This window comes from Platalea leucorodia (genome assembly GCF_965183815.1).
Source record: "Platalea leucorodia genome assembly, chromosome: 3".
Lineage (NCBI taxonomy): Eukaryota > Metazoa > Chordata > Aves > Pelecaniformes > Threskiornithidae > Platalea > Platalea leucorodia.
In genome coordinates, this window is record NC_138825.1 from 106988869 (window position 1) to 107012805 (window position 23937).

At 37.8% G+C, this 23937-nt stretch overlaps 1 protein-coding gene across 1 annotated transcript in view; it reads left to right on the forward strand.

Annotated features, from left to right (window-relative positions):
* Window positions 1-23937, forward strand: part of SNTG2 (syntrophin gamma 2) — a gene marked incomplete at both ends in the record, with an annotated part of 283979 nt that overhangs the window by 145278 nt on the left and 114764 nt on the right. Inside the window, 2 exons of the mRNA XM_082305911.1 lie at window positions 1840-1883; window positions 1999-2040. Coding sequence (XP_082162037.1) covers window positions 1840-1883; window positions 1999-2040 — 86 coding nt within the window. The remainder of the gene's footprint in view (window positions 1-1839; window positions 1884-1998; window positions 2041-23937) is intronic.

Consider the following 23937-nt stretch of genomic DNA (forward strand, 5'->3'; position numbering starts at 1 on the left):
TCCAGGCTCTGCATTGATTCAAGTTGCAGGGACCATTGCATTACTTATAAGCAAGGTCTGCTTCTGCATACTGTGGCCTGTGGCAGCAGGAGTGCATCACTGTGTGGCGCTGATGTGCCTTAGGACAGGCTGCTTAGGGGCCCACAAAACAGAAAGGTTTGTGCGCTAGCTTTTCTTGGGCAGCTTCACATCACCTGGGAGCATGCAGACTGGGAGACCAGTCTAACTGATCTAAACTAAAATCCCTGAAACCATACAGCGTGGATGTAAGGAGCCTCAGCACCAACTGCTTTGATTCCTATCTATCTCTGTTCTGCCTCATCACTTGCTAATACAGACATACTCAAAATTTCTCCTCAGTTCTGAGTCGATCGCACACAGTGAGCAAGGCATGCACCCTTTGAATTTATGCTTTTATACTTTCCTGCAACTGGAATTTCAAACACACCCTCTTCGGTCTGTCTTCAATTCAAGCATGCTCCCAGTTTCCTAAAGCAGCCCAATGGCCCTAACATCAGCATTGAATTAAAAATGATTCACATGTTTTTCACATGTGTGTGTATTACGAACATCTTCAACAGAAGTTTAGTATTGAGATGCCCAAGCTAATGTTCAGCATCTCTAGCGATGTATGTACTCAATATAGGCTACTTCTCATTACTTTGTGATGTTTTTGAGCTGCTTTAATCCAGTTGCATTTCTGTACATAGGCGTCTCTTTTCTATACCAGCTATTACAAATTGTGTGCATATTTTTAAATACAAAGCAGGATAAGAAGTGAGGTAAAGACCTTCAACACAACTTGTAGCATGGTATTTAAAATAAACAGTGAAATCTTTCCTAAGTACTGATAAAAGTATGATTAATGAACTGTTATCTTTTATCTGCCAAAGAGTGATGAAAAAATCTATTAGAAAGATAAATTTAATATTAAAAAAGCTATTTTGTACCAAAGGTACATTTGTAGTGGCAACAGCTATATTGCAGAAATGGTGAGAATACTCTATACAGTTTTTAATTTCTTTTTTACCTCTATTTCCAGCTCTCAAAATACTGTCTTTGTTAACATTTTTTGCATTCTTCAAAGACTCAAGCTGTGACCCTGTAAGATCATATATAAGACTAATATGCCTTATTTAATCGTATCAGTCTTTGCAGGATCAGAGCTTTATTTTCAATTAAGTAATACATTCCAAGAGATATACATCCTGAAATTCCACTAAAAAGTAAAAAAAATTAAAAGTTAAAGAATACACCTGAAAAATGTCATTGTTTGTATCTGTGCAGAATTGTTTGCAGTTTCCTTCCATTATTCCCATTAACTCTGTAAGGCAGGAAACACGGAAATTACAGACTGGAATAATGTATTTTGTTATTCTCAGGAACAAAGCTAACTGAAACTTCATGTTAAAGAGTTGTATTAAATTCTAGGCACAACCTCTTTAATTATAGTGTCCCTGTAAATTTGTTCAGGGGGAAAGGAACTGCTAAGTAGTTTCAGAAATTCCTATTTCCCTTTTGTGGAAGTATAATGAAAAGTGTGAATCACATTTTCCACATAATTTAATGAAATCCTTCGTTAGTGAGAAATTACATTTGTATTCCATATTAAATAAATTCTTTGTGCATGGAAAGTAACTCTCAATTTGTTTAAAATTGCTAGGAATCTATTACCTTTACAGGATGAATACTGATTGCTATGCCATAGGTATTTTTGCAATCAAATCAGTTTCAAATGAAGGTTACAAACAGCATGCTAAACCAATTGCTGGAAGAGAATATAGCATTATTTTTTGGTACTACTTTCAATTAAAATCTGCTCTTTCTGTAATCCCACAGCTGACCAAACAGGAATGTTATTTATAGGAGATGCAATAATACAGGTCAGTAAACATTCACTTTTTCCACAGATATTTGTTTCATACTTGCCTTTATGTTTGTTTCATTAACTAACTTACACCTTGAAAATCATTTTCTCCCTGTCGTATCTGTTTTTAGGTTAATGGTATAAATGTAGAAAGTGCTACCCATGAAGAAGTGGTAAGTCATTCCACTTTGATTTTTTTAATAGTGTACAGAATATCCTGTGTCCATACTGTTCTGTCTCTAGCCTTGCTTCATATGAGTTTACTCTTTTTTACTATAAAGACACAGTGCTATAGTCAGGTTTGTCATATATGTGACTATTAAGAGCTTAATTTTGGCTGTTAACATTTGTTATAGTTTCTGCACTCTTACTGTGACTCTTCTTCGTGGTAAGATATGTGCACTTGTGGCACAAATGTACTATTCCAAAGTTGAGTCTCCATCATTGTATATTATAGTTTTTACATCCCTTAGATAAAATAAGTATTTCAAAGCACAAAATAAGGCAAAAATGCAAAGTCCTGCCAGATTACCTCTGTTCTGTTCAGCAGAGTGCAACTGCTCTTCCCAGAATAGGAACAATATCAGTTCACGTGTACTTTCCCCCCGCCCCCCCCCCCCATAAACTGTACAGTGAGCCACTTGCCATGAAAGTCCAGTGGAATGCAAAGAAAGAATTAAAAGGCCTTTACTATTTAAGAATGAATGGTGAAAATATGAAAAACATACATTACCTTTTTTGTGATGTAGGTACTGAAATGTGCTTTGGGTGATCACAACTAGTCTTTCAGGGGCTGCAAATAAATTGAATAGTCTTTTATATATATGTAAATGTATATGTATATATATAACATATGTCTGTGTGCACACATATAGTCTTTATGGATTATGCCTTTGTTATAGTGCCTGATCCGCTGAGATTGCAGGTGCTCCTAAAGGGTTCACCTGCTGTGATAGTACATTTAAATGGTAATAAAATTCTCACCTTCTTAGCACTGCAGAAAAAGGGATTGAATTAGTTTAGTAAAGAATCTGATTTAACCTACTGTAAAAACAGCACTTAAAAATTAGAATACTTGGGGTGAGTGTCATAATCCTGCTCAGGTATTTAAAAATTTTGGTTCCCATTGCCTTCAGTGCAGTTGAAGGGGACTCAACTTTTGTAGGTATTACCCCTGCATGCACTGAAAAACAGAAAATCTAATTAATGTTTTGCTAGCTATTTCTAAATGTGGACTTGTGTGAGAACATGGGGATTCCTGGTGGGAAATGTATAAAGTAACACGGTTATTTTATTTGATGAAATGATGTGACAATTTCAGTTGTGCCCTATTTATATTTATGTACCATATACATTATTGTTGTGGGCTGTGGTGCACTGCACAGTGCTCCTCTTTAATCTTAAGAATTCTCAAATGTTACGGAAGTATAGATAGTAATAACAATAGCATACAATGTTATACTTAAACTGTTTCTAAATGCTGGGACAAGAATGGGAGGAATCGAGAAAGCAGTGGTGTTATATGTTTTTAAATTTCATTTTATTCTGTAAGTCATTTTAAGATGCTATTTATTGGATTTTGTGGAAGTTTATTAGGAAGCAAGAAGTGTGCTTAAACATTGGCTCTTTTTGATGGTATCCGTAGGACTAAGATGCACTTCCTGACTCCAAGCCTGAGTACGCATATTGGACACATCCTAATTCCTAGCTGGTACTCCCAGAGGTTATAAACCTATAGATAATAAATAACCATAATAAAGAAATCTTGTACCTAATAAGACCATACCCACGTGCAAGAAAGAGAAGAATATAGAAAACATAAAAAGATCTCAGCTTCAAACTGTGAGGAGATTAAGGCACACATCTCTGTATCTTGGTTTTCATGGGAAAACCAGTGTGTGTGGATTGGTGTGACGCACTGAAAAGGCCCTTTGCCCGGGATTGTACAGCACGCTGTGGAATGCGGTCACAGTTTCTGCATAGCTTTTGAATCTGGTGATGTTCAGTTTAGACAAGTCTTGAGATTGAAGAATGGAATCGTGGTGACTAGTTCTAGCACGCTATGCTGACTCTCGCTGGTGCATTCATTTTCATGGTAATGTTCAAGAAACGGACCAAGGTCTTCCAGTGATTTTTTTATTTGCTTAACAGGAAAATTATTAAAATGTTTTTTACATTGCTTTATAGAATTAAGATGACAAGGACTTCTCTTGGTAAAAAAATAAAATAAGGAACTACTATCTTCTTCTAAAGAATGCTGCTTCTGTAGCATTTGCAGTGCTTAGATGCTTGCAGCCGAACCTCAAGTAAAAAAGCACGTATCAATAGTTACTCTACATTACCTATCAGAGTTTAGACAAGAGGTAAGCCAGAAGTTGCTGGACGAACGTCCAGAATATTTTTACCATGACATGTTCTCCAGTGGGCCTAAGATGAATATCTTAGACCAATGTTCTTGCAGCTTTTCTTGCACTTTCCCCTCCACTTCATACTCTACCCCAGTTGGAGAATCACTTCCACAGCAACACTCAGACTAATGTATTAAAAAGCACAGAGAATGGGAGATAGCTGGGAAATTGTCAGTTTTGGAAGCCCCTGAAAAAAATCACCAGCTCTTGAGCAGGTATATCCAAATGACTCCTAGCAATAACATGTTTCATAGCATCTGGTCCCTGTGCTGTCTACTGTCACCTGAATCACTGATACCTCAGCCCTATCCTTCTCCTATACATCCCTTCCAACCATTCTATACCATATAACCTTGATAGGCCACTGCCTCTGCTGTGGTGATGAATGCTGATTTGGTAATAGATGGCCTAAGGTTTAGCAGCTTCAAGGCTTTTTCTAAGGATTCTTACCTAGCCTTATAATTATGCAAATTTTACTGGATTTCATTTGAAAATGTAGTGGGCACTTGCCATTCTCACTGACTTTAAGAAAAGCAGCAGTCAATAATATGCTTATTTTTTTCTCTTTTACTCTTCCAGTTATTTCATGCGGTTTTGAAATACAGTTTACAATAATGTTTTGTCAAAATTTGGTCTTTTTACCTGAAACAAAATAATTTATTGAATAGTGGTTAGTTTTTAACTGGTTTATTTCATTTATCAGATTGACTGTATGCAGATAAGGCCAGTTCACATTCACTGTATGTGCAGTGCTTTTCCAGTCTGCAGTGGAAGGCAGCATAGATAAAAATTCTTACCCCCTGTTGCCTGTTTATTGGCAGTTATCAGTCTATTCACTGACAACAGTATCTCAGAATAGCATCTGCAGCAACCATAAATGACATGGGCTTTGACAGGCTTATCAGCAAGGCAGAAATTACATGGGCAAAGGAACTAAACTTGCTTTTATTACTTGGAGGTGATCTCTCTAGGTCAAGATAAAGTGCAGCTGCATGGTCTTGCAGTCCCTTTCTTGGTGCTGATTAATACCATCAGGCTGAATCTCTAGAATAATTACAGACAATCTTGGTAAAGCACAGAGTCAGGTCTATTGTGTATCAGTGAACTGCCCTCCTGCTGCTTGTATTATTATTGCACATACAAAACTCTAAACTTGCTGAAAGTTGTTCCCCACAAAACGGTGAGTTACATCCCTTAAAGATTGTTTTTCAGTACCAAGAAGCGCTCCAGAACTGTTGATGTAACACAGCTATGTTGCAGTGGTGAAGAATGACAGAGAAATGCATAATGCTGCTCTTTGCCCTGTACATTGGAATTCAATAGAAGCATTAAACAAAACTTCCTAGAACAACTGTAGGCCATATGGCTGAAGGAAGCTCCAGAAGGGAGAGAGATCTCAATAGGCTAGGAGGCAAAGAGACTTTACTGCTACCACAACCTGCTATCATAATCAGAGTGGGATTAGATAAATGGATGAGGTGATAGAGGAAGAGGCTGATTCTATGAAATCTGAGATGAGGTAGGCTATTGCCAAAGTTCCTGAGAGAATGGAAGACGTTTTATTTCTTACTTCTATCAAAATTATGTCATTGCATTATGAAATAATGGTTGAGATTTCCCATCCAAAATAAAAATGTCCTTATTTGAATACGGTGTTTTTGCAATTGAAAAGAAATGCTTTAAAAAGAGAATTCATTTAATGTCCCTAAGCTTTCAGCTTGTAGGAATCAGTTGTTTGTCAGTAGCGGCTATCTGTAGATGGAACATGTCAATGATGATGCACTTGTCTGCTACCTGTCAGGAGGTTAATATTTCTCATCTCATTTTTGTTGGATTACAGAGGTGCAGGGTGTGTGCACTTGCACACAAACATGGCACATAAACTTTTAAAGTGAAATTTATATTGAGTTTAGGAATAAGTCTGAGTGATGCATTTAATTTTTAAAAACAGGAAGCCTTCAGCTTGCATTCTTGAGGGTCCATGGATCCCTATGTCTTTTTGTTTGATGGAAGAAGATGTGTTAAAACTTCTGGTATGGCACAGATACAGAACTGCAATAATGTTTGCTTGAAAAAAGGGCTTCTTTCAAATGTAAGGTTTTTAAGGTATGCAAAATAGGAAATCCCACCCCTAAGTTCCATTTAGGGTTTAGAGACCACATAAACCATCAGCTTTGAGTTTTACATACAATGCAGTAGGTTTGGGCACCTAGAAACACCACAGAAGAAGGTAGTGTTACAATGTATTAAGCTATTAATATAGTAGCTTAGTGATTAAGGGTACCTGTCCAGAAAGCAGGAGGTTAAGGGTGGAAGACTCATCTAACTTTTAGGAAATCATACCTGCATCTTCTACCTCTGTAAAGGGTGCCCTGTTTTCTAAGTGTGTCAGTCAGGTGAGATGAGAGGCACTCCAGCAATTCTGTTCAAAAGACACTCAGCAATGAGGCTTGGGTAGTCTCAGTTCACACTGGGTTGCATTTTACACTTAACGTTGTTAACATCATACAAAGTATTTGATCAATGGGAGCCTGTCAAAGGTTATTGAGTAATTCTTTTCGCTTGCTTTATTTTCACCTGGCCCCATAATCTCTTACATATTCAGTCATCTACTTCAAGATGGGACTTCTGAAACGTCATCCTCCAGTGTAGTTTGAACACACTTCTTACCGCTTGCATTCCAGGTAGTGGACCTCTTTTGTAAATACCTAACTCAAGACTATGAATTGTACTGTGTGATCCAAGGAACTATGTACTGGGTCTGGCTGGGAGTTAATTTTCTTCATAGCAGCCAGTATGGTGCTGTATTTTGGTTTGTGACTAAAAGAATGTTAATAACACACCAGTGTGTTCGTTATTGCTGAGCAGTGCTTGCACACCATCAAGGCTTTCTCTTTTTTCCTACTTTTCCCCCTCTCAATGGGTAGGCTGGGAGTGGACAAGAAGTTGGAAGGGCACACAGCCAGGACAGCTACCTGAACTGACCAAAGGGATTTTCTGTGCCATATACCATCATGCTCAGCAGTAAAAATTGCAGGGAGGGTTTTCTCAGGGAGGCAGACATTGCTTGGAGACTGGCTGGGCATCAGTCTACTTGGAGGAGGTGATGAGTGATTGCCTTTGCATCACTGGTTTTGTTTTTAACTTTGTCTTTGCTTCATTTATTAAACGGTCTTTATCTCGAAGGTTTTGTTGCTCTTGTTCTTCCTATTCTCTCCCTTGTCCTGCTGGTGGGGGGAGTCAGTGGGCGGCTGTGTGGGTATGTAGCTGCTGGCCGGGGTCAACCCACCACAGACTACTAAGAGTAGTGGCAAAGGTAGAGATACTGAATGACTTCACTGATGCCAGCCATAGTGATAAGCCATTAAGGGGCAGAAGCAAGTACATGCTTCTTGGGTTTTTTGGTGTTGGGGTGTTGTTTTTTTCCTGTTTGTCTTTTGGTGTTTTGGTTTTGTTTGGTTTGTTTTTTTTTTTTTTTTTTTTAATTTTAGCTCTAACATATTTTCAAGAATTTTCTTTCTTTTTTTACTTTGTGTTGTTTCACAGTGACATGTCTGGATTCCTTAGTGTTTAGACTTCTTTCTCATTTTGTTCTTAAATTCTACCATTTTAGAATATCTGCTGGTTCACCCTTATAGCATGTGAGGAGGTGCACTGAATAGGCACAAACTCAGATAACCTGCATTTTACTAAATGGAAGATTATGTGTAATTGTTTGTCAGTTTGGCTCACAGGTGTTAAAGACTTAAGACCCACTGGGGTAAATACATGGAAGAGAAGGCTACAAGATCTGGGAACTGTAGGAAAGGAGGACAGTTTGTTCTGTCTGCTACCTACCATCTTCACAACTGCTACTCTGAAGATGTTTGTGTAGATAACTGATCCTGATTGTAGCAAATACATAGTTTTGTTTCTTGACCCTTGAACTTCCAGAAAGGTTAAAAGATGATTACTTCTCTGCAAGCCAAACAACTATCTGGTCTGTCAGCAATAATTTCACAACAAACTGGCTTTCCTGTTTTTCACTTCTAATTACTAGAATTTGCTTTTCTCCACAATTCTTCAAGCTGCTACTGTCACACATTAGTTCTGGTTAAGGGTATGGATAGAAATATAAATAACTTGAAATCAGGACTGAGGAAAATCCTACTTTTACAGTAGGTAATACAATAGACTGTGGAAAATTTAAAATAATTTATTTTCCTTGAAAAAATAAGTTTATTTTTAGAAATAGCATATTGGTGTGGAGAGACTGTAAATACAGAAAATGTTAATTCGGAGATTAATATAGTTTCTGTGTTGCTCATCTGAGAGGAAAGTTAATTTTGTTTCCCTGGTGGCTAATCAGGTTATCACCCTGTACAACACAAAAGGAACAGTCAGTTCTCCTGAGGGGAGAGAGGGGGAAGCAGTAATTTGGATGAAATTCACAATGAAGGGATACCACTTGGTATCCATTTGGCTGGGACTTTGGTTTTCAGGATATTCACAATAAACTGTGAAAGCAAGTGAAACATGAGATGACAGTTTGCTGATTCAACGGAATTTTTCAGGTTGGTAAGGATCATAGAATCATAGAAATATAGAATGGTTTGGGTTGGAAGGGACCTTAAAGATCATCTGGTTCCAACCCGCCTGCCGTGGGCAGGGACACCTTCCACTAGATCAGGTTGCTCAAAGCCCCATCCAACCTGGCCTTGAACACTTCCAGGGATGGGGCATCCACAACTTCTCTGGGCAACCTGTGCCAGTGTCTCACCACCCTCACAGTAAAAAATTTCTTCCTAATATATAATCTAAATCTACCCTCTTCCAGTTTAAAACCATTATCCCTCATCCTATCACTACACTCCCTGATAAAAAGTCCCTTCCCATCTTTCCTGTAGACCCCCTTTAAGTCCTGGAAGGCCACTATAAGGTCTCCCTGGAGCCTTCTCTTCTCCAGGCTAAACAACCCCAACTCTCTCAGCCTGTCCTCATAAGGGAGGTGCTCCAGCCCCTTGATCATCTTCGTGGCCCTCTGGACCCACTGGAGCAGGTGAAGGATAAGGGAGAGCTGTGAAGACTGACAGTAGGACTCAGTGGTTCAGTGGCAATACAAGTGATCTCCTGTACAGATGGCAGGATAAACAGGTTGTCCGGATCATCTTTCTTTTACATACCACCTTCTGTGAACAGCCCTCTTGTCCAGAGCGTTCAAATGCAGCAGCATTTGAGGGAAACCCAGGGAAATCCCTATTAAAGGCTACTCCTGAGAATACCTCCTTGTCTGGCATTTTGTGGTGGGGGCTGGGTGCTTCTTTCTCTGTACTTGGTGGCAGACGGAAATAAGATTCAGAAAGATTTTAGTGAGTCCCCAAGGTGAGCACTGGCCTGTGATGAAATGCACTAGAAGTGCCTATTTGTATCCACCGTAAGCAAAACCTAGGTGACATGATGGTTTTTCATCACTGAAACTTTTCAAGATTCAATTGGACAGGGTGCTAGATAATCTCATCTAGGCTCCCTTTCCCGTGAAAGGTAGGACCAGATGATCTTTTGAGGTCCTTCTTAACCTGGGCTGTTTTATGATTCTATGATTAGTTCAAATATAAGTTTGAATGAATTGAATCCTATTTCAAGATAATAAACGGTTTATTTCCATTAGCTAGAAGAGGCAGAAATTAGGGTCTAGGTATATAAAATGAAGAACTAGGTGCTGCATGATACTTTTTTCTTACTATATCTTATTCATATATATTTTTATAGTAAATTAGTGTGTTTCACACACCTTTAGTATTTCACACAAACGTTAATCTAATTAGAATTTTGTTTACTGACCCAGGAAAGTATTTAGAAACTTTTATTTCTTTTTATTTATGAGTAGTCTCACAGAAGGGAGATCTCTAAATAAAGAATCATAGAATCACAGAATCATAGAATAGTTTGGGTTGGAAGGGACCTTTAAAGGTCATCTAGTCCAACCCCCCTGCAATGAGCAGGGACATCTACAACTAGATCAGGTTGCTCAGAGCGCTGTCCAACCCGATCTTGAATGTTTCCAGGGATGGGGCATCTACTAGCCCTCTGGGTAACCTATGCCAGTGTTTCACCACCCTCATCATAAAAAATTCTTCCTTATATCTAGTATAAGTCTACCCTCTTTTAGTTTAAAACCATTACCCCTTGTCCTGTCATAACAGGCCCTGCTAAAAAGTTTCTCCCCATCTTTCTTATAGGCCCTCTTTAAGTACTGAAAGGCTGTAGTAAGGCCTTCCTGGAGCCCTTTCTTCTCTAGGCTGAACAACCCCAACTGTCTCAGCCTTTCTTCATAGCAGAGGCGTTCCATCCTTCTGATCGTTTTTATGGCCCTCCTCTGGACCTACTCCAACAGGTTCATCTCTTTCTTGTGCTGAGGGCTCCAGAGCTGGACGCAAGACTCCAGGTGGGGTCTTACCAGAGCGGAGTATAGAGGGGCAGAATCACCTCCCTCAACCTGCTGGCCACGCTGCTCTTGATGCAGCCCAGGATATGGTTGGCTTTCTGGGCTGTGAGCTCACAGTGTTGGCTAATATTCAGCTTTTTATCTATCAGTACTCCCAAGTCCTTCTCGGCAGGGCTGCATACAATCCCTTCATCCCTCAGCCTGTACTGATACCGGGGATTGCCCGGACCCAACTGCAGGGTCCTGCACTTGTCCTTGTTGAATCTCATGAAGTTCACATGGGCCCACTTCTAGAGCTTGTCCAGGTCCCTCTGGATGACATCCCTTCCCTCAGACCTGTCAACCGCACCGCTCAGCTTGGTGTCATCTGCAAACTTGCTGAGGGTGCACTCAATCCCACTGTCTGTATTGTTGATGAAGATATTCAACAGTACTGGTCCCAGTACAGACCCCTGGGGGACACCACTTGTCACTGATCTCCATCTAGACATTGAGCCATTGACTGCTACCCTCTGGATGTGACCGTCCAACCAATTCTTCATCCACTAAACAGTCCACCCATCAAATCCATATCTCTTGAATTTAGAGAGAATTATGTTGTGGGGGACCGTGTCAAAGGCCTTACAGAATTCCAGATAGATGACATTCATAGCTCTTCTCTTGTCCACTGATGTAGTCACTCCATCATCGAAGGCCACTAGGTTGGTCAGGCAGGACTTGCCCTTGGTGAAGCCATGCTGGCTGTCTCAAATCACCTCCCTGTCCTCCATGGGCCTTAGCATAGCTTCTAGGAGGGTCTGTTCCATGATCTTCCCAGGCACAGAGGTGAGGCTGACAGGTTGGTAGTTCTCAGGGTTCTCCTTTCTACCTTTTTTTAAAAACGGGTGCAAAGGTTCCCTTTTTCCAGTCCCCAGGGACTTCACCTGACTGCCATGACTTTTCAAGTATCATGGTGAGTGGCTTAGCAGCTACATCAGCCAATTCCCTCAGGACTCTGGGATGCATCTCATCAGGTCCCATAGACTTATGTATGTTCAGGTTCCTCAGGTGGTCATGAACCTGATCTTCTCTTTCAGTGGCAGGGACTTTGCTCCCCCAGTCCCTGTCTTGCGGTCCATCCACTCAAGAGGTGTGAGAAGTGAGGTTGCCAGTGAAGACTGAGGCAAAAAAAGTTGTTGAGTACCTCAGTCCTTTGTTGTTATCAGTTTGCCAGCCTTGCTCATCAGGCGCCTTGGCCTTGACAACTGGGCAGCGTCCTTATACTCTTCCCAGGATACCTATCTCTGCTTCCACTGCCTGTGCATTTCCTTCTTGCCCTTTAGTTTGACCAGCAGGTCTCGACTCAGCCATGCCAGTCTCTTGCCTTCCTTGCCTTATTTCTTACACCTGGGTATTGAGGGCTCTTGTGCCCTATGGAAAGCATCCTTAAAGATCTGCCAGCTCTGTTTTGCTCCCTTGGCCCTGAGGGCAGTTTCCCAGGGAGTCCTATTGAGTAACTCCTTGAAGACCTGATTGATAGTTTGCTTTCCTAAAATTTAGGGTCCTGACTTTACTCTTCACCTGACCCATATTCCTCAGGACTGCAAACTCCACCAGTGCGTGATCACTGCAGTCCAGGCTGCCTCCAGTCTTGACGTCACTGATTAGCTCACTTGTGTTGGTGACCAACAGGTCCAGTATTGCATCCCCTCTGGTAGGGCTGTCTGTTACCTGGCTTAAGAAGTTATCGTTAATGCATTCCAGGAGTCTCCTGGATTGCCTACAGCTCACCATGCTACTTTTCCAGCAGATGTTGGGGTGGTTAAAGTCCCCCATCAGGATGAGAGCCTGTGAGCGCAATTCCTCCTGTAGCTGGAGTAAGAAGGCTTCATCAATAGGCTCCCCTTGATCGGGTGGCCTGTAGTAGACACCAACCGCAAGGTTCTCTTTGTTGCCTTGGTCTCTAATTCTTACCCGTAAGCTTTCAACCTCTCATGGCTATTCTTCAGAGACAGCTCTTCACACTCTATCCATTTCTTGATGTAGAGGGAATGTCTCCTCCCCTGCTTCCTTGTCTGTCCCTTCTGAACAGCCTGTAGCCATTGATAGCTGCACCCCAGTCATAGGGTTTGTCCCACCAAGTTTCAGTAATGGCAGCTAGGTCGCAGCTTTCTAGCAGCACAGTGGCTTCTAGCTCCTCCTGTTTGTTGCCCATGCTGCAATATCCATTAAAACAGAGAATCCATTCAATGAGGGTTGTTTCAGATTTTCAAAATTTGAACTGCTTTTAGCTAGTAGTTATCAAGTGTTTTTGCCAGATCTTTGATAACATCAGGTGTTTATTGTAATACTATATAATGTGTTATTGGCATGTCTGGCAAGGAGTGATGAACTTGTGCTTCAGTAGGCTGATTCATTGAGACACAATTAATAAATCTGAAAATTGCTTATCTTCCTTGAGATATTGAAATTTTATTTTCATTCATCTCTTATTTCATCATTCATTCTGTGTTAGCTATTTTAGAATTAAAGCTCTCTGCATGGTCTTCTGGAATTCATTACACCAATTACAAGTGGTGGAACATAGATTATGAATTTTATCCATATAATATCAGAAAGAAAAAGGTCAAATAGAAAAAAATTGGACGATACATACCTACAAAGGTACGTAATGCTTAACTGCTTAACAAATATGTCATATCAAATTTTATAAGACAATATAAAACATAGAATTATAGTGATGAATTAATAAAATCATAAAAAGAATTATAAAATAACTTGTCAAATTGATAGATGCTTTTGAAGTAGCAAAAATACATTCTTGTGTTGTACTAATTTTATTGTGTAGTATCTCAGTCATATTACTGAGTAGATTTTATTGATTTATGCTGTTATTAAAATCATTACTTCTGTGTTTAAACAAATTAAGATATATATTTACAATGTGAAAACTGCAGCATTATGTTTTGTAGGTTTAACTACATGTTAATATTTGAATATGTAATTCAGTAATACTTGAGGCAACAACCTTGCGAAAGAAGAGAAAGTAAAAATAAAATTTTCATTTGATATCCATAGAGGGTTTAATACCTTAAGATTCCTGCCAGAAATAATCAGCAGTACAGATCAAAGTTCAAGAGGAATGCTCGTTGTTTTGCTAGATTGCCCAAGTAGTTGCTACATTAAAATGTGTAGATAAGCTTGCAGACATCCACACATTTCTGACCCAAGACTGATGCTTAACTTCAGGTTATTCCTTGAACTTTTACAGTTTTTCCTGCGAGAAGCTTTTCAGTTTGAACAGGCTCTTCCACCCAACAAAGAAAAAGTTACAAACTGAAAAAGAACAGCGTAATTGAAGTATGACAAGTATAAAATGAGAGTTTGACCAGTTAAATGACAGAAAAGACTACTATTTTGCTACATAGAAGGACTGTGCATGTTTCACTTCTTGGAGATCTATCTTAATGCTGCCAAGATGAATATTCTCAGTACTTTCAGCAATACTCTGCATGGTTCCCTTGAATAGTTAGTCCTTTGTACTGCAATTTTGTGGTTATGTCAACATAGAAAAAATATTTTTCTAATATTGGAATGGTAATACTACCAGATCCAGAAGAACCAGTAGCTGACATTTTCTCACATCACGTGAAGTCTGTCTGATTCCTTTGAATGTCATGGAACTGGTTGATTTTTTTTTTTTTTCTTCAGCTGCATGGCTCTCCCGTTTTCTTGGTACTTTCCAAAATTTGCTTTTAGATTTCTTCATTTTAGTAAATTATTTCTGTTGAGAGTTTAAAAGTGATGTTTTAAATGGTTTTCATCTAAATGAACTTGTGCTTCTGTATTCCCTATTCCTTGCTGCCTCACTTGCACACCCGAACAAAAGCAATCTGTTCCTCCCATTCTTTTTTTTTTAGACACACTGGAAGAACAGGTGGATGCTACTAAAGAGCATTTTAAAAATGAACAGTTACCAAAAAGAAAAAAAAGAGACAATAAAATTGTACACAATTTCTGAAATAGTCTATATACATTACTGATAAGTTTAGCTGGAATTACATCTTACTATATGAATGCAAGTTAAAAAAAAAGTATGTGGTATTGCTCAGAAACTTACCAGTAGTGTCTTAAATCACCTCAACATCACACTCTATTTCCAGGAATTGCCATGTGTTCAAGTAATTCAGATGCAGTAGAGTGGAAATAAAAAATCAATCTCTGTAAAAATTATATTGAACACGTAGAGAAGTGTGTGTGCATTTTTGTGGGGGTGTATGTTTTGTCATGGGAAACCTAAAGAAATATGAAATAGAATAATCAAACAAAGCAGCTGTTGTGCTTCCAGAGAGATGACAAACAAGTCTCAGGAAAATGTCAGAGAGGAAAGGAAAGGAAAGGAAGAGCAGTAGGAAAGCATGGAAAATCTGTTCCAGTGACTTTTTGAAAGGGCTTTTACTGGTGCTTTCCCTGATCTCACTGAAGTAACTATTAAATAAAAATTAAAAAAAAAAAAAAAAGTAAAAACTTAAAATATGTACTTGACTAACCTAGAATTTAAGTGGCTTTTCTTCTCATATATATGTTTTTAGAGAGCTTAATTAATCAAAACTTGTAGAGGAAATAAAATCACTTTCACAACCTTGCCACTATCACTTCCCTTCTCCAGATCCTCTCTGTTCATGAGAGCTGGAGAGAGAGGAAGGGGAATCGATGGAGATTTCTCTAGAACAACTTGGCAGGGCTATGCTGTGAAATAACTTAGGGGGATCCATCCATATGGGTACCCACCGAGTCTCCCTTTATTTTTTTATATAGTTTGAGCATTTTCTGAATTTTCTTCTTAGATAGTTTCACAGTTGTTTCCTCAAAAAAAAAAAAAAATTAAAATAAAAAGGTGTTTGAAAAGAACAAGGCCAAAACATTTAGCATATTGTACTTTTCTTACTCTAGCTGATTTCCAACACTGACCTACATTGTCGTTGGATATTGGAAAATAAATTTAGAGATTTTTACATATCAACTTTTCTATGACTAGTTTCTGTGTATGAAATGTGATTTATTTAGTTTGTGATTAGGTGTATTTTCTTCCCGATACGTTGCTGTTACCATTATTTCTTTAAGTGGGCAATTTGGGGCATGGAATACAGGGGTTGTATCTTGACTGGCATAAGGTTTCAGTGTGCTCCAGGATAAGAGGCTATCTCCAGTTACACACAGACATAGGAACAGAAACAACATGGGTAGAATCCATCAGCCCTAAATATTATTGAGAGGGAGCTTGCCAAAACTATCTCAGACTCTGACCGCTTGCTTTCCCCATTATTAGGAGATTTCCATTTGGTATCAGCCAAAGCAGCCCTGGAGGTTTGTAAGTAAGTCACTTTCAAACACAATGCAGTTTTCAGATACAGCTGTACGAGAAACTGCAACATTTCTATACATAAGTTTTCATGAAGAAACTCTTTAACCATGAAACATTGAATAAGTTTCTGTTTAGTTAAAGCATTTTAATATATTTTTAGGACTAGAGAGACAAAAAAAAAGATGTCAAACTTCTGAAGATTTTGCTTTATTAACTTCATCTTAGAAGTTCTCACAAAGTCCCTTTCTCTTTGCCTCAGTCAGTCCCAAAAGAATGCTTTAGTCATTTGTTACGTGGACAGCAAATACCTGTTATGGTGAGTAGATAGTTGCAGAACAGCTGCATGCATCAAAGACCTGAAGCAGGAACTGAAAAAAGTGAACAAACTCTTTTATTGGGGAGCGTTTATTAACAGGTTTAACATAATTGCTTTCATTAGTTAAGACTTAACCATGTATTTTAGAAAATTTACTGCTGCTATGTAGGTAGGCAGTAATAGAAAGAGAGAAAAAAGTAAACACTAATAGCCAGAATGCTAATTTGTGACATTAGAGTGCGGGGGGAAGTTCTGCTGTTCATGGTTTTCCTATTCTTTCAGTTACCCTTTAGAATTTTTCTGAGCTATTTTCTTGGGGATTTGGTCATAGTGGAACAGCAGCCCTGTTATCATGACAGTAAGACAAATAATTGAAAAGTGCTTTTCACCTTGCTTAGATGAAAAAGATCTGAGTTTAATTTCATTTCTCCAGGTGCTAATTTGCTGTAAGTATTCTGTATCCCAGCACTGCATAAAAAATAAAGCTACATAAAATCAGCAAATTATAGCATAACTTTAAAATTTTGTGGAATGTACAATTCAACCTCAGTGTTTCCAGATGCTCTAAGAAAGGCGATTATTTCATCACTGAATGCATTTGGCAGCATTCCCCATTAAAAAGCAAGTTATAGTATACTTTTGGTCTCCAGTGTCTTTTACATGCAAATGATAAAACTCACATGCTTTAAAATACATTTTTGCCATTTAAATTTGCACCCTTTTGCACCTTTACTGTGCTTTTGTAAAGGATAGCAAAATTTCAGAGAAAGATTTAAAAAAAAAATTGAGTAACACATTATGGTATCTGTGTTAAATGTATACTTAAAAATATTACATAATTTCTGTAATGTACTTGTGGAAATCAACTTACTTTCAAGCTCTAAGCCTGTTAAGAAAGCATCCACAATTAAGTAGTTCAGATTTCAGTACTACTGTTTTGCCCCTATCTATTTCACAATCACTTAATTCTCTGGGTTAGAGAAGCAGCAAGTACTCTGGCATTATGAGCGTTTACGTTGTGCATAATCTTTGAGCACAAAAGCAGAATTACTATAATTAAAACTGATGGAAAGAATTCAGCTACCTGGCACAAAGGAGGTATAGGAAGAATTGAAGTCTTTGTTAAACTATGGTTACAAAATGCAGCACTTCTTACATAAAGCACACAGAAAATGTGGCCGGACAGCTACAATTTTAAGCAGTAATTCCTAAGGGTAAAAGGAGCTAAGATTTAAAAAAACCCTGTGTCTCTTGTAACCCTTTTTGTTTTATATTTTTTTCATTTATAAATGTTGAAAGACCTACAAAGGATTTATAACAAATTATACTAGCCTCTTTAGTCATAAATAAAGGGGCTCAGTCTTCCATCTCCTCCCACCTGTATAAAACTGAGCACCATGGAGATGGACCAAATATTTAAGCTAAAGGAGAATGTTGGAATAAGAACAAAAGGGTGTAAATTATCCGTGGATAAGTCTGGTGGGTCTTTGAAAGGACGGGTAGGAAAAGAAATTACCTGGTTTTGAAACAGGGCTTGATAGATTCAGGAACAGTGCTGTATGATGCCCCTTGTTATCCCTGACAATCCTAGGAAGACCTGTCCACCCTTGCTTCCTTTGATCCTTACATCCTGTGCACAAACTAGTCTATGTCTTCATTTTTGGCCACTCTGCTGGGTTTCCACTCTGGTTGAGCTAGCTTATCTGAACCAGTATCCTCTCTTTCTCATTCCTCCCTCCACCACCTTCCTTTGCCTAGTTAAACAACGTTTTGTGCTTTTGAATAATTCGCTACCTTATATTGGCTGACCCTCAGTATTTCATTCCTGTATGAGGAGCTATGGAGTGCTATATACTCTAGATCAATGTTATTAAGAGGACCAAGCTGCAAGCTAATAAAGAGTTAGTGTACAGCCTTGTAATAGATTAATTAAATAAATGTGTTAGTAAAAGATTAGACTTACGCTGTTTACATAAGTGAAATTCAGTTATTTTGCATTCCATAAATTTCCTGAAATGGTAAGGAAAATATAAGTTATATAGAGGACTTACACCCACATAAAATTAACTCATTAATAAAGTAGTTGTATTTCTGATCACAAGGAAGATTAGCAACCTCCTTTGAGATCGCTGTAAGAGCTGTACATAAGTATTGTTTCTCTTCAAAAAGTCATTGACTTAATGGAAGTGTGATCTAAACAAGTGAACAGGTCTTATAGCTGTCACTAATATTTCAGGCACATTTGTTTAGCCACTGAATTAAGGCTGGGTAATGGTACTTGCTCTTGTTCCTTATTGTACATAGCAGACAAAACACTCATGGAGCAGGAGTGTATTCATGCACTTCAGATGGCAAATAAGCTAGCACATTGCATCAAAACTATTAAAGAACTGGATCAGAAAATCAAAAGGTTTTTTGCTGTTGTTGTTTTTTGTCTAATATGGTACTAGACAGCAAAAGGTCTAATAGAAAAAAAACCATAGCCCTGTATTTAAACAAGTATGACTCTAGCTGTAATCAGTACTCTGGGGGAAGGGAAACTAATTCTTCTGAAGATTGCAACGTGTCGATAAGGTTTGCATGATGTTTTAATTGATGATTCATCAATTAGAATGATTTTTTCCAGTACAGGAAATGTTTAGTATTGAATAAAGGAATATACTTTATGGTGATGTGTGCTGAATAAATATTGGCCTGTACAGTAGCACAGTTGCAAAGAATCATGGGCTGGGGTCCTGAGATAGTGCGCAGAAGGTTCAGGTATGGGACTTTGCCTAACACAAATTTCTTTCTGATGCGTACTGAATATTGCAGATGATCTGCTGTTTTATGGCGATAGTAGCAGTTTCATGGTTGGGGAGTTGTGGAAATTAAAGACTGCCATACGGGGATACTATTGCTATGAAACAGTGCTGAATTTTGTCCATAGGTATTCCTATTATCCTACTATGTTCTTCTACATGCTGTAAGAATTTCAGTGTAAAAGAGGAATGTTTTTTGTTTTCTAGGTGCCCCAGTTCTTTAAGCCTGAAACAGCAAACATATGGATGATTACAGATAAATTCTATGCTTGATCCAAAGTGAAGGGCAGTCTGTTGAGCTGATCAGTCCATAGGTCTAGGACTTCTATCTTGTACTTCAGCAGTGAATGTGTAGACACCAAAACCAGTTCTCAGTGCTTCTTATGTTTAGTCCTATATTAACTCTGGATGTCTGTGGAATGTCTGTTAGACTAGGAAGACTTAGTACAAAAGGATCATTGTGGAAAAGTTTGTCGTAAGAGAAGGAAGCAGTGCCCAAATTGTCAACAATTTCTAAATCAGAGAATGCAGCCTATGACCTGCTGGATTTGATAACTTCAAAAGCTTCTGGTTTAGCTTTTGCACTCGGTAGCACAAGACAGGCTTCATTAAATGTTGTCTATCATTCAACTGAAATTACCTTCATCATAATTTTGTACCACTGCCAGTGGACCATGGCAGAAGTTTTCTGATAGCTCTCTCCTCAGAGGCACTTCTAGTCGGATAAAATCCTTTTCCGAGAACTCTGCAAGTATGTTATGAATACAGGCAAACACTGCCAAAGAAAACTGGAACAGTAACAACGGCTACATGAAAACCTGAATTTAGTCTTTTTAGTGCAATCTGTGCCAATTGGAGTTCATATAAACACAACCACTTAACTATCATCTAGAAATATTTTCAAATATATTTGAAGAATATGAACCTGCAGGGTTAGACTGCTCCAATTTGTTTGCTTGAAAAGGCCTGCATTTGGGATAGAAATGTTTGCATTTCTACCGATTCTGATTCCACTTAAACATACGTGTTTCCAGTCACTCTTTGTCAGATATGTGTATGTCTATTTGAACTGGAAGTGGCACTTTGATACTATAGTGTGTGTTGCTGACATACCAGATATGTCAGTAATGATTTAATAAAGTTTCAATCTAAGAATTGTATGTTTGTTTTCTGATAGGTAATTTGGCCTTTTCTCTCTGTTGTGATTTTTTGATACCTGAGACAATTCTTTCTTTTTGCAAGTAATGTGTAACAGTAGATGAGCAATAAAACATACTGCTTATTCTAAAATTACAAGTTCTGTGGCTTTGAACTCTTTTCAATTATAGCATATTGATAACTAACCTGAATTTCCAGAGAGAATTCCCTGTAATGCTCTGATATTCTTGGAATTTTTTGACGGATGGCAAAGTTACTTTCTCAGGGATGGTCTTCATGCTTCAGGTAATTGTTAACCTTAAGTGAATTTATTTAAACTTCCATTGCTTCAGGGAACAGCTGATTTGGCTCAGAATGTATTTTCCAATGCACAATATGTATCATATCTTTCATATCCCAGATATTTGTGTAGGCATTGTTTGGAAGTGAAACACAGACTAAAGTGTGTAATTAATTAGAAAAAATAATGTACAAAATAATGAAAAAAAGTTTTTAAATAATTTCCTTTTTTGTCTATAATCCCTGGTAATTACATCATACAGGAGCAGTGTTTATTTGTTTAAATTAATAGTGAAGCTTTGTGGTTAAAAACATCTTTTACTGTATTTGTACACAGAAATAAGAGAAAAGTGCTAGCTGAGTGAACTAAGAGAAATTGCAGTTTAATTTAAATCTGTGAAAATTTCCTTAAGCTGTGTTTTCTTGATAGGTAGGTAATGGGGAGGGGACATTTTTAAAGTGATAATAAACAGGACTTTAGTTTCTCACAGAATAGTATGTTTTATTTTTGACTTGGAAGATGGAGATTCTCTAGGGTTTCAGTGCCCAGTCTGGGACATCATACATACCAATCGCTCTTACGTATCCACCACGATGGGGACTCCTCAGATATTCATCCAGCCAAAGGGACTGATTGACAAGGTGTGGATGGTAGCAAATCCATGCGAATATAATAAGAGAAAAAAAAATATCAAGCACAAGGAGAAATGGGAAAAGCACCAGTCTCTCTTCTGCTTTACTTTTCTGTGTGTTTTGTCTCCAGTTAATAACTTTTCTGCCTCTGAATTTGTATCTGATTCTTTGACAAACAAAAAACTTCATGGCTTCTCTTGGTGTATAGTGCAGTTGTATTATACTTAGTAGTTTTTTACATACCTATAGCCATAGAAAGAGTTGTGCCTTATGAGCTTTGGAGAAAGCTTGCTGTAAACCCCAGCTCCTGCTGAGGCACACGAATGTCATGAGAAAGCTCCTAGATTATAGCAAGGAGTGGAGCCGCAGTGTGATTTGGGTGCAGAGCTCATGGTGCGCTAGAAATCTCGTTCATCAAGGTCTAAATGTTTCACCTGCTCACTGACATCTGTCCCAGTAAGATATATCTGGCAAAATACACGTGCAGCCAAGTTGGAGAACGGCTGCCTGCCTGCCTAAGATCTTTCTATTCTGTCTAGTTGTAGTTTCTTCTGAAGTATAAAATCTCTATATTTTATTCAAGGCAATTGATCACTTCAGCAAGATTTTCCAATCTCTTCTACCTCTGATCAGTAACTGCATAGCAATCCCAGTTCAGTGGTATGCAAGTGCTGTTTTTAACTACGAACTTTGCATGGGACTCATAGTTTAATAATCTGCATTATTTATTCATAATAATCTAACATAGATATTTATCAGCTTGCTGAAAAAACATTCCCAATAAGGGACATGTTACCCTTTCTAACTGTAACCTTGCAGTTAGCTTCCCTGTGTCTGCAGTCATGCCGTCCTTCTGAGTGTCATTCATTTCACTTTGGAAGTGATCATTAATGGCATCCTTGGTAAATTCAACATTTTTCTCTGTATTTTTCTGGGTAATTAGAAAATTTTGAAGTGCTCATACATGTATGATGCTGGTCAGCTCTGGGTTTTTTTTGTTGCTTGAGGGCTTTGTGTTTCAGTAGAGGGATGAGAGTACAATATTTTCATCTGTGGGTGGTATCAGTAACAGTGGAGGACTGTGTCATTGTTGCTATGTTGTAGCAGTGACAGCATTCTGGATGGAAACTACTTCGTAAAAATAATTTTTTACTTCACCACTTTTCTCCCATGCTTTGTCTTATCTTCTTAAATTTTAGTTCATTAAAATAGAGACTATATTATATATTTGCAAAATGACAGGTAAAATAAAATTTCTCAAAATTGTAGTAATATAAGCATTCATCTAATGATCAGATAAAAAATGTAGAATAAACAACAGAGGTAAGAGACCACCAATAAATCAGACATGGTAGTGATTACCTACTTTATAGCTTTTCTCATACATATCTGTATGTTTGGGCATGTACATACATTCTGCAGGCTACTGATGGCTTTCTGAAATTGTTAATTACAATATTCTAAGGCTCAGTTTGCAGAAAAGGAAGAGAAGTCAATACACTTATAAGGAAAGATTACAGAACATTACAGTAAGGATCTGTCACAAAACTAATGCCTGGAATCTTTAATATCATAATAGGAAGAGGCCAGAGTGAAATAGAAATATATTCTTCTTTTAAATATATACTCTTCTTTATATATATATATATATATATATATATATATATATATATATATATATATGTGGATTATCTTCCAGTAGCAATATAGAAAGCTAATGATTTTAGCTAATTATTCAGCACAATCTGAGGAAATAAAATGACAAGATGCTACTAACATGCATGGCATGGACAGATTTTCAAAAAAAGAGTGAGTTGACTCGTTAGCAATATTATATCAAGTTGTATAATTCATTCTGTGATTTGCTCAATGACTGTGAAAGCTACAAATCTCTTCAGGAGAATTTAGTACTGGTATATTGGTATACTCCTTATACTTTAGAATAGTACTCGTAAAGTATAAGGAGAAGTTGTTGGAGTCATGGTATACAATTACGCAGGATATCTATGATAGATTTCTGTAAAAATAATTTTAGTTCTAATTATAGGATAAGATAACTAAGTGAAAATGGAAAGACTCGGAGAGTGTTGCAAGTCACTGCAGAATTAATAAATTGACTGTCATTTCCCTGGCATATTTGTATAAATTGTTCAGACACATGCTTGTTTTGGAGTAGCCAATTAAGCATTAAGGAAGAGAGTATTGCTCATTGAATACTGCAAAGCTAAGGAAGATAAGAATTAGAAGTATTTATTGGAAACCACATCATAATTGACCAATGGAAAAGAGACAAATATCAATAAATCATTATTTTTTGAACTAACTTAATTCTGCTTCATGCTTTTCCAATACTGTTTGCAGTCCAATTTTAATTGTATGAACTTTTTTTTAAAGCCACTTTGCTTACGCTGTCATTTTAAAGACTACTTGTACTGTGAGGTCTCTGTTTTTCATGCATCTTCCTTACCTACTCATAGACATAAAAGCACGGTATCAGGTTTTTCAATTCTATTTCTATGGGTTGAGCTGAAACCACCAAGTTTCCAGAAAAACTTCCAAACGTGCTTTAGTCTAGGAGGCATTTTAAGTATTAAGTACTATTGTTCCTTTTTCATTCTGAGGATTTAAGAATTTTTAAAAACTTCCATTCTCTAGATTTCATTGGGTTTTTTACTATTATATGTTAGGATCTAATTCTCTTCATATG